General features: G+C 43.1%; 1 protein-coding gene across 6 annotated transcripts in view; it reads right to left on the bottom strand.

Annotated features, from left to right (window-relative positions):
• Positions 1–10,906: 10,906 nt before the first annotated feature.
• The window catches only part of ZNF143 (zinc finger protein 143), a 61,669-nt gene continuing 60,614 nt past the window's right edge, over positions 10,907–11,961 (bottom strand). For all 6 annotated transcript variants that reach the window (XM_057552314.1, XM_057552315.1, XM_007172790.2 and 3 more), the window contains one exon: positions 10,907–11,899. In XM_057552314.1, coding sequence (XP_057408297.1) covers positions 11,816–11,899 — 84 coding nt within the window. In that variant the 3' untranslated portion in view covers positions 10,907–11,815. The remainder of the gene's footprint in view (positions 11,900–11,961) is intronic.

Raw genomic sequence — 11,961 nt, forward strand, 5'->3', positions numbered from 1 at the left:
TTTTCATGCCTAATGAATCTTTAAGGATTACTAACATACTATTTTCATTTATCCTTCTGACATTTATATAAGATCAAGGGCAGATTCCATTACATGCAATTATATAGATTATGTACAAAAACTTTGAGGATCTAAGATTCTCATTCAGTTTTTTCTTGAGGGCTTCAACACTGAGAGACCGTGCTGGGGTGCTTAACAGTTGCGTCTGTACATACACAAAACCTTGGCTATAACCAGTTTTGTTAGTGAAAGAAGCCTTCAGGCCTGCTCCCAGTTATCTCAGCCTTTACACAGGCCCCCCTAATCTTCAACGACTTGATAGTCCACTGCAATCAGTAAGGCCTGTGGCAAGAATACTAACTTTAAGACTTTTCCCAAGAGAAAATACTGACCACTGGCCATATTATTTCTAGATAAGAGAGGAGTTCTCAACCCACATTTAAAATTACAGCTCTGTGAGGCAGTTAGCCAAAACATCATGCTTCCTATTTGCTATTTTAGAACTTCTTTTTACTGGAATGGAACGAAGTAGCCCCATTTTCTCCAATATTACTTGCAAAGGGCTGCTTTTCTCTCTATTCTTCATGAGTTTCAATAACTGAAAAGGTCACTTCACAGTGGCCACAGTTATAAACAGGAGGAATCAGTAAGTGAGTGCCCAACAGAATGCCGGTGCTAAATACACAATCGGGTAATTGATTAATTGCCTCTCCTCCTGGGTTAGTGACATACACAGGAAATGACCCGGATGACCACGAGTTGTCTGCTGGCCACACTGTGATTATCTAAACCAGCTTTGTTCAGATTACTGCCGCACAAAAGATGTGATGACTCCTCTCCAGTGAGACAAGGGGCCCAGTCTCAGTAGGAGAGGGAAAGGAGATAAGGCAGACATCCCATGCTGGTCTTTTGTGAAGCAACAGGAGTGTGTTTGGGTATTGCTATGTTTTGATGACTCAGTGGTGAGTCAGTTTTAAAGTTCTGTAAAAGGCCTTGTTCAGCTCAGACAGGATTGAGAGATGAGCTCATCCAGTAGCTAGTTGGATAGAGAATACGCGGCAGTGTGGGATACGATCAGCTGATTGGTGGTGTAAATATGTACATGGAAAAAAACATACCAGTGAGGATGGACTAGTTCCTGAATGCAAAAATCAACTCTACCTGGCATCTTCTATTGGGTGCGTGCCATGTTCAAGCACCATCCATATCCTACACACTGCCCCTACTTTTATCCAGGTCAGAATATGAGAAATGTCCTAAGTGCCACAAAAAGCTGGAGTGCTTTGAAGGGAGCTGGGAAGGCTATAGTGCCAGCTATATGGTAGGCACCGAGCCAGATGCTTTACATATTTATCTTATTTAATCTTTATAGGAACCGTCCAAGAGGTATTCTTATTCACATTTTACGGATGAAGAAAATGAAACCCAGACACGTTAAATGCCTGTATCACACAGTCATAGAGCCAGCATTACTGAGACTGTATTACTACTGACTTAAAGAATAGCTCTTTCTACCCTGTCAGGAATGGGGTAAGGTGAGGGTGAGAACTCACTGGGAGACTTGATGGAGACAGTGTCACAGGACCCAGCCGTGGGCCAGGCTAGTTGTACAGTGTGCTGCTAGAGTCTGGACCGCAGGGCACACTTCCTGTACGGCGTGATTGAGGGGAGTGGGACACAGAGACAGTCAGACTTGGCACCTCTACCTTTTTGTTATACCATAAAATCCACATGTATTTTAAATTCTAAAGTCAAGAGGAAAGATTATAAAGATTGATACTATGCTGTGTTGCAGAGGGTTGTCTGCTATGGGGGTGGGTGTAAATTGGTACCACTTTTAAGATATTTTTTTAATATTTTTTAAAAATTAATTATTTAGTTTTGGCTGCGTTGGGTCTTCGTTGCTGCGTGTGGGCTTTCTCTAGTTGTGGCAAGGGGGGGCTACTCTTGGTTGCGGTGTGTGGGCTTCTCATTGCAGTGGCTTCTCTTGTTGTGGAGCACAGGCTCTAGGCATGTGGGCTTCAGTAGTTGTGGCACATGGGCTCAGCAGTTGTGGCTCACGGGCTCTAGAGCACAGGCTCAGTAGTTGTGGCATGTGGGATCTTCCTGGACTAGGGATCGAACCCGTGTCCCCTGCATTGCTAGGTGGATTCTTAACCACTGCGCCACCAGGGAAGTCCCTAAAAGATTGTTTTGAATATTTCTGTTACAATTTAAATATTTATAATCTTTAACTCAGCAATGCTAGTAAACATTTCTACAGGTTTGCAAAAATATATAAAAGAATGTTTATTGTTGTATTAATTCATTCAGTAAATACTTAATGAGATTCCCCTATGGGCTTGGCACCCTTTTGGGCACTAGGAACACAGCAGTGAAACAAAACAAAGTCCTTACTTTCATAAAACTTTGAGGCCTCTGGTGGAGACAGACAATATATAAGTAAACAAAGGTACAAAAAGTATCAAGTAGTGATAAGTGCTATATAAGAAAAAGGGAGGTGTCAGGGATTAAGAAGTGGTAGAGGGTTGGAGGGAGGTGCTATTTTAAATAGGATGATCTAGGAAGGCCTTTCTGAGGAGGTGGCATTTGAGCAGGAATCTGAATGAAGTGAGGGAATCAGCCAAATGGAGATTTGGAGAAATTGTGTTGTAGGCATTGTTTAAAATACCAAAAATTGGAAGCCACCCGAATGTCCATTAAATAATAAGTAACCACAGTTTGCAAAATAATGAGATAGAGCTATATGTACAAAATGAAAAGATATCTAAGATATGAAAAAAAGGTTGCAAAACTGTATAATGATTCAATTTTAAAAAATTAACCTAGAGTAAGTATATTTACCACAGGGAAGACATTTGGAGAAATATACAAAATTATCAAAAAATCTCACTTCCAAAATGCCTAGGTACCAACTAAAGAGAGAGCCAAGAGGAAGGCTGTATCATTGCTCTAAAACAGGATGGGGAAGGTGGACTATGGCACAAGTCCTGGAGACCCATACCCTGCCTTTTCTGACATACTAGAGCTCTCCTCTCTTTCTGGTCACTGATGCCCTAGCCCTCCTTCCCTTTCCTCGCTTCCCCACCTCCCTATCTCCCTCCCCTGGCTTTGCTCTGTGCTTCTGTTTTCTTAGCCTGGTTACTTCATCTGGACTGGTCTTCCTGCAGGTCTCAGACAAGCAGCTCTGTTCTCTGGCTGCAGTCTGTAGTGAGGTGCTGATAAGGAAGGGGCTTCCAGGAGCCCTCTGATTTATTACAGGCTCACTTTTAAGCACAGAATAAGAGGCTTTGTCCCTGGTTACCAGCTTCAGAATCTTAACTGAGCCAGGAGCTCAGTTTGGGACGTAGGATTGCTCACACATGCTCCTGCCAATTCTGACTGGATCACCTGCCTTGCCTTCAAGGTTTTTGAAGCAGCCCAGCCTTGTGTTTGATGCCCACCCACCACTACCAAGCTCTGCTGATTTCCAGGGTCCTGTGTGTCTGTGTGCTTGTAAACCAGTGGTTAGAAGCAACAAGAGCACAGAAAAATGGCGAAGATGAAATAAAGACACAAAACATGTTCTGTGCTCCTGGATTACTTCTAACAATTTTTCAGTTGATTATTTTGGATTTCTAAGTAGGCAATCATATAATTGATAATTCTGTCCTTCTTCCTGGTATTTATGACTCTTACTTTGTTCTGTTGTCTAATTGCATTAACTAACACTTCCAGAACAACATTAAATAAGAGGTGAGGTGTTCAATGGCTGGTTAGCTCAGTTGGTTAGAACATGGTGCTAATTATAGGAGAGGTAGAGAGCATTCCTGTCTTGCTCCTGACTTTAATGGGGATATTAAGAAAAATAATGGAAAAAAAGAAGAAGAATATTGGTTGATAAGATGCGATTATGTGTATGTGTGCATGTGGACATGATTTATATCTGTTAGGGAAGTATTCTTTTCCTTTTGTCAGAATATTTATGAGGAATGAATATTCAATTATATCACATTTTAGCATTTCTCTTAATTATTATGCTTTTTCCTCTTTTTAATTATTTATGTGGTGAATGAGATGAGTAGATTTTCCTTCTATTATGCCACTCTATTCTTCCTGAAATAAACTGTAGTCAAGTTGTTTTCAGAACATACTGCAAAATTATGTTCATGTATTTCATGTAGGCATTTTGCATCTATATTTATAAATGGAACTGGTCCATAGTTTTTCTGTTGTACAATCTTAATAGGATTTTGGCTTCATGAAACACTGGAATGTTTGCTTCTTTCTCTGTGCTTTAGAACAGCTTTAATAGTATGAGAATGATTGATTCTGTGAAAGTTTGAAAGATGTTGCTCATTAATGTGTCTAGGTTCAGCTTTTTTTTTTAAAGGATTTTCTTTTCTTTTTTATTTATTTATTTATTTATTTATTTATTTATTTATTTATTTATCTATTTTTGGCTGTGTTGGGTCTTCGGTTCGTGCGAGGGCTTTCTCCAGTTGCGGCAAGCGGGGGCCACTCTTCATCGCGGTGCGGGGACCGCTCTTCATCGCGGTGCGCGGGCCTTTCTCTATCGCGGCCCCTCCCGTCGCGGGGCACAGGCTCCAGACGCGCAGGCTCAGCAATTGTGGCTCACGGGCCCAGCTGCTCCGTGGCATGTGGGATCTTCCCAGACCAGGGCTCGAACCCGTGTCCCCTGCATTAGCAGGCAGATTCTCAACCACTGCGCCACCAGGGAAGCCCAGCTTTTTTTTTTTTTGAGGTATTGCTTTTTTTTTTGTTTGAGGTCCTGCATTGTCTGCTTTGTTAATGAACTTTTATTTTTTCTTATTCAGTAGTAAAAGTGTTTAAGGTCATGAGTTTTCTTGTGAATACAACTTTGGCTGCATTCCATAAGTAATGTTTCATTGACTTATTTTTAAAATAATCTATAATTCAACTTTTTTAAACTTCATGTTGAGGTATAATACACATACAGAAAAGCAAACATATCAAAATATGTACACTTTGGTGAATATTCACAAATTCAACACTCAGATTAAGAAATAGAACATTACAGCTACATAGTTTACAGGGTCCAATGAGAAATGAAAATGCAATGTTCTAGTTTTATTAAGAACTTTAAGATGGTGACAGCAGAGCATTAAACCACCAGTGAGGCCTTTCTAAGTGCAGGGCCCTATGGACATGCCCATGAAGCTAGAGCTTCAGCTTCCCTCTGGGCTTTCTTCTCACCCCCAGCTCCCCTCCCTACCAAGAGTATCCACTGTCCTGACTTCAAATAATGAGAATGGTTTGGTCCGCACTCTTAGGTCCAGCTTCCTTTGCTGAACATTATATTTATAAGGATCATTCATACTTTTACATGCAGTTGAAGATCATACATTCTCATTGCTGTGTACTTAAAACTAGTCTATAATTTAGTTTTGGTCTGTCACTGATTGAAGAGTTGTTTAGGAAAACTTGAAAATTTTTCTTAGTGATTGAGTGCATTAGACTGACTAAGTTCTAACTTCCTAGTCTCAGAGGTGGAGCTAGAAACAGGCTCTTCTTCCTCCGAATGAGCAAGTCCTTAGTCAGAGCACATATAGTATGAATAAGGAAGAGTCAGCTTTGGAATAAAAAGCTCCTCCTCATCTTCTTCTGATACGCAATGAGGAAGAAAGAGGAAGAAAGCTAGCCAAAGAGGGTAGTTAAAGGCAACAGCTTTTAAAAACTTCTCCAGAGTAGTAGCAGATGCAACCCTTGGGAACAAGGTCAGAGCCTGCTTGTTAGACTGGGATCCAAGGGTAGGGCAGCAAAGGGCATTTATCCCAGTGGTTGCTGTCTAAGAACATGGGGTAGGAGCTTCAGCACCGTGTTGCATCCAATCATGGTTGACACTGGGGCCCTGGACTGGGCTCTACCTTTGGGTGAGCAAGTGACTTTTCCTGTGGGGATGGAGGAAGGTGACCCTATAGACCTTTCCCTGAGACTGTGCAGTGTGATGCAGGATGCCAAACACTGCCAACAACCTGCCCATGCATTAATTAGGAGTGGGCTAAGGAGTGTTGAATATTGGTAGGAATAAGTGACTAGGACTTGGGACTCTTAGGCCTGGCAGAGATTTGCCCTGTAAGTGCATGTGTGAGAATATTTAGTCCTCAGCACCTTCTGGTCACAAGGATTGCAGCTGGCATCTCAGAACTGAATCTCAGATGCCCTCAGAAGTATTTCTTTGGTCAACACTGGTTATAAAGCCAAAAGTGGTTGCCAGGTTGAGCCAAGACACAAAACTAGTCTCCAAGGTCTGGTGTGGGCATTTCCTCCTAATGTCAAACTCTGTGACCTGAGAAGGCAGTCAGGGTCCTTCTCTTCCTATCACTAACCCTGTTTTCTCCTAGCATGAAATGACTTCCTTCAAGATTAAGGACTGCCCTCACCCAGGCACAGCCGGTTGATTTGTTCCAGAAGGAGGTGGTGAAGCAGTGTGTAGCTGTCGATTGCTCCCTGAACCTACTTAGCGCCTCCTGCTGGTGGCTGACCCCAAGGCTTGCCATAGCCTTTCATCCTTAACTAATTGCTTTCTTTTTGACTTTGATATACCCACAATATTTCACCAGCTTCACAATAGTGAAGATCACCTTCGCAGAAAAAAATGGTCCACTTTTCTGTTGTTCCTGATTTTCCGTTTAAAAGAACATTAAGTAATTTCAGAATGTTAGAAAAGCTCTAATGCAGTGGGGAAACCGCTTGGCTGATCAGTTTCATCTGGGTAAAAGGTCTGGTGAGTGTAAGAGCTGCTCCCAACTGGGACCCATTGCCCTCCCAGGGTCCTCATCGGTGCAAAAGTCCTGTCACTGGCTTGGAGCAAAAGCTCCCTATTTAAAAAGATAAGGCAACTCCCTTGCGGAAGCAGAGATTTTACCTCTTTCCTTTTTCCTTAGAAATTGCAGAATTTATCTGGAGGGCACTGGGACTGAGTCTGCAACTCAGATTAGAGCTGTTTTCCACATCCTTTCTTAGGCAGATGGGCTTCTGGACAGATTAGTGAAGGTGCTCTGTCTTCTGGAGAGCTTTTTTGGATGCCTCCTGTGTGTCCAGGGAAACTCTGCAGAAGGGAAACAAACTGGGAGAAATTTGGGATTGACATTAGAGCAAGAATCCTATTTTCTGTCATTTGAATGCAGAAAAGTGAAAAGAAAAAGCTTTTGCCAGCTAATTTTCATTTTACCTATTCATGCAATTATCCTGATTCTTGAGTGTTCTTTATTCTCAACATGACTTGCTTTCTGTCTTTCAATTTTAGCCGTGCTCTGGAAGCAAAATGAAATTCCTGTATGGAGAATTGAGGACGCTGTACCTCTCAAGCCAGGTGAGTTTAGAGCTGGAGGGAACAGCCAGAGGTGACCTGCTTTGCAGGACCTCCAGGAGTTATGGGGAAGTAGAAGTTCCCAGTTACCCTAAGGGAGCCCATAAAAGAGTATGATATATTCCCCAAACACGAGTCACACCTCTTGTGTGACAGCAAAAAGAGAATTGAAGAGCTTTCCTCAGCAGGGCAGGCTACATAATCTGTGGGGCTTAGTACAAAAAGACAATATGGGGATTCTTGGTCAAAAAGCAGGAAAAAAGGGCTGTTAAAGGTATGCATAAAGCCAGATATAAATAGCATATGATTCCACTTCTGTGAAGTACCTAGAGTAGTCAAAGTCATAGAAAGAGAAAGTAGAATGGTGGTTGCCCGGGGCTGGAGGGGGCGGGGAGAGGGAGTTTTTGTTTAATGGGTACAATTTCAGTTTAGGAAGATGAAAAAGTTCTGGAGATGGATGGTGGTGATGTTTGCGCAACAATGTGAATGTACTTAATGACACTGAACTGCACACTCAAAAACGGTTAAAATGGTAAATTTTATGTTATGTATATTTTAGCCCGCCCCCCCATACACATAAAGAAATACATAAGCTTTTTCCTCCTTTTGCAGACTCTCTCGACTTGTCATGATGTTTTTTATTTGCTATTCAATGTCGTCCTAAGTAAAGAAAAATTAAAGACAAATTTTTAGCATGAATTTTACCCTTCATCTTTATATTATGCAATGCCAGTTTTAGATGAAAATGTCAAGAGTATTTAAGTTGTATTTGGAATCATTGAAATTACACAATTTGAATTTTGTGGCTCATTCCAGGAGGGTACCTTGAGCTGGCTAGAAGAGAAAAACAGAGCCAGCCTCAGGAAAAGTGGAAGGAAGAAGTGAGGATCCCCCTGGCGCAGAGCCAGGAGAAAGGACCCTCCAGGGCATAGGACCCCATGGGTGCCTGAGGCGGGTGGTCTCTTCGGCCTGACAGCTGCCAGCTTCCCCTTCCCACAGGCCTGCCACCTCAGCCCACAGCAAACAGGCTACTCCCAGGTATCCTCAAAACTCAGACGCACTCAGTACAAGCGTGGGCAAGAGCTTGCCCCTGTCAAGACTCCGCTAACGTCGGCCGCCCACCAGGAGCACCGTGGTGCCGCCAGGCTGGGGTGAGGATGGCTGCCACCATGCCCCACTCCACAGCATGCGTGCCCCCAGCACCCACCTTCCTGCACTGGCACCAGGCCCCTGCCAGGCAGGGGAGTGGCAGTGAGAACCCATCCACGGAGGCCGCAGGGGTGGGAATGTGTGTAAGTTCAGGCTCCAAGCCCCCAGTGCCTGCTCCACTGTTCCATGAGAATTCCCTTAACCCAAAGTTAAAGTGATTAAGAATTTCAAGACTGCAACCACAGTGCATTAAATCCCAAGTGCAGGGTCCTCAACGGTACCTGTCACATGTCCCGTTCCTCAGGCCAAAGAAAAGAGCATGTTTGGCTAGGGTATTCTTTGAAAGACCCCCTCATCCCTAAAGGAAACCTAACTAAGTGTATAAGTGCCCACAGTGGAGGGGCTGAAGCAGCCTTTCCCTTTCCTTTCCCTCCTTGACAACAGACTCCATCTGTGCCCCTTTCCTTTCAGCTCCCCACTCCCTGCTCACTGTTGGTCAACTGGTCTACAACTAATCCATGCCAGGAAATGTAAATTCTTTGGGATGAGACATGGAATCCAGCCCGTTTCAGCGCTGAGTGCATGGCTTCCCGAGTTACCTAGTCCCAGGACTGCCATACAGGAAGGCGGCACATGAGACTGTCCAAGGTTAGTTTGCCCCTAATGGCCTGGGGGTGAAGTGGGGGGCCCACAGAGCAGTGTGGCCCTCTGGAGAGCTGCCACCTGTAGAGGATTAGGGAAGCCAAATCCTTTTCTTTATTTTCTAAATTCTTATGAGTGCGGACTGCAGTGGCCTCAATTTGTGTCTGGGATAGAGTGGAGGTGTCTTTCTCAGACTGAAATGTTTGCCTTGAGCATCGCCTGGATCATATTGCAGAGTTATGCTTCAACTAGCTCCATCTGCTAGAATGTACTCTGGGGGAATTCCCTGGCAGTCCAGGGTTTAGGACTCGGGGCTTTCTCTGCCGTGGCCCCAAGTTCAATCCCTGGTCGGGGAACTAAGATCCTGCAAGACGTGGAGCGGCCAAAAAAAAAAAAAAAGTGTACTCTGCTTTCATCAAGGGTCTTGGGGGACTCTACAACTTCAGAGGGCTCCTTTCTGCACCCTGCGCTAAGAAAGCCCACACCAGCTTTACTAGCAACTCTCAGTACATCAGCTGGAGTCTTCCCTTGGGGCAATATACCACCTTCCTATGCTCCTGAGGTCCCTTCGCAGGAAGGCAGATAGGGGACAAACCAGCAGCACCCCTCTGCCCTTTTCTCTGGTGCTAGTAGGAAGGAATTTTCTTTTGAGCTGAGGTATAATCAGGCCCACCAGCTGCGTCCAGCTCTGCACTGCCCAATCCAGCTGGCAAAGGAGCTGGGGCGAGGGAGAAACACCCTGGAACCTGAACAAAGGCAGATGGAAGGCAAAGCCTAAGGAGGCTGAGCTTGGGTTTTGGTTCTGGGAAGCACAGCAGACCCAGCTGGGCCCAGCTGAGGAGCTCCCTGTCAGCAGCCAGACCTGGGACCGGGAGGCGGGAGCACCACCCCGTGAGTCTGAGATTCTGTGCTTCCTCTATCCCCCCATGCTGGCCCCTTTCTGAGCCTCAGCTGGGAGTTATGGGTGTGTTTAAATGTCTCTGTCAAGAATGGAGACTGAGACTGTGGGTGACTGAGACCTTTTCTAACATTATCTATCCATGAAGAGCTTTGAAGGGAAAGCAGCCAATCCCCCCGCCCAACCCTGAAGGGTTTCCCATTTCAAATGACTAAATCATGACCCTTTTTAGCAAGACTTCAAAGAACCTGATCAAAGATAACATTTATATTAAATAAAACAGCACAACATTTTTTCCTTTTTACTGTAAGGCTTGAAATGAAAAACAGCCACATTTCAGCTCCCTGGCAAACAAAGCATGGTGAACAACAGCAAAGAAGTGATTGTTGCAGGACAACCCTCACACACCCTCCCCCCCTTTTTTTTGGACCTTGGTAGAGCCTACACTGATTTTCCAACATTAGAGATGGTTTTTCAGGTGCTCAGGTCATTGGGCAATCGAGATCACCATAGCTCATCTTGATAATCTCTGCCACAGGTTATCATCTGAGAAGGCAGTTGTGGTGTGGTGAAAAAACACCCTGGACTTGGGAGTCAGAAAGTCTGGGTTCTTAAGTCTTTGCCCTGCCTCACCACAGCTGTAAGGCCTGGGTAGACACTTAACCTCTTTGGACCTTCAGCTTCCTTAGGTACAAACAGGAGTAGTAAATCCCACATATCTCACAAAATTGTTATGAGTAGATAAAAATGTATGGAAATGTACTTATTTTGTGCTTGATACACAATATACTCTCAATATATGTGTTGTATTTTATTATGTTCGTGGTATTTTCTACAACACTTCCCCCCACCTCCATACCAATTTAATGAAACAAATATAAAGGTAACATTTAAAAAATTGCTGTATTCAAAATTAATAATAAACTTTAGGGTAAATAAGCTTTAAAACAAAAGTACATAAGCAAAAATAAATAATTTACACCAACCCACTAACCTAATTTTCAGAGTAAAGCCATTTCCAATTACAGCACTATTATCCCGGGCTCCAGCCTGTGGTCAAACTTTGATAGTTCAGTATTTTAAAAAAACAGTAACAAGAAACTGAACGCTAAGGAAAATCTTTAACAAAACCAAAGTACTGGATTTAACTTTTTAATTTTAAATAACCAAACTTTGTAATTTTATACATAATCCAATGTAATGCTAATACAATTAGCACTTCAGCTTGAAGAGCTGGTATTTAACAGGGATGGAAAACTATAGTGAATAGTCTTCAAACCGTGAGATACAAATAAAAATGGACAAATATACAGTAGAACAAAAACTGCAGACACTCTACTAGCTGAGGGAAATATGTGAAGGCTTTACATCCTTTATTATCCATGATGGCTTTTGGAATTATGATTGTTTGATGTATAGAACCTTTGACATTTTAGATACAGCCTTTAATTTTTCACAGTAAGTTAAAAATCTATCATAAGACTCCATAAGACTTCACTGGTCTTGCATGTAGACTCTAGGACTTTGCAATTTGATAAAAGAGTAACATAAAAATTTACTGTATTGCCCTAATTTCATACTTCCTTGTACACAATGAATCAGTTTGGGAAATCTATTCCAAGGGTTATATACACAAAAGTGTCAAGAATAAAATGTTCTCCACTCTTGCATAAAAATGTGTACAGTGTTTCAGGAATGGAAAATTTCTAATTTTCCTGGGCCCGGGCTTCATGGATCTCTGCTGCCTGAAGATGAAAGGCTCCTCTTGCTTTATTGCTCCATTGTTCTGAGGATTAATCATCCAACCCTGGCGTTTCTCCTTGTTGGATCCTGGATGCTATTCTGATGGCTTCTTCCAGAGATGGCTGTTCTCCAAGCTGAAACAGGAACATACACAAAACTGCAGTCAAGATGCCAAAGAAATATAACATACCAGAAG

This window comes from Balaenoptera acutorostrata, chromosome 9 (genome assembly GCF_949987535.1).
Source record: "Balaenoptera acutorostrata chromosome 9, mBalAcu1.1, whole genome shotgun sequence".
Taxonomy (NCBI): Eukaryota; Metazoa; Chordata; class Mammalia; order Artiodactyla; family Balaenopteridae; genus Balaenoptera; species Balaenoptera acutorostrata.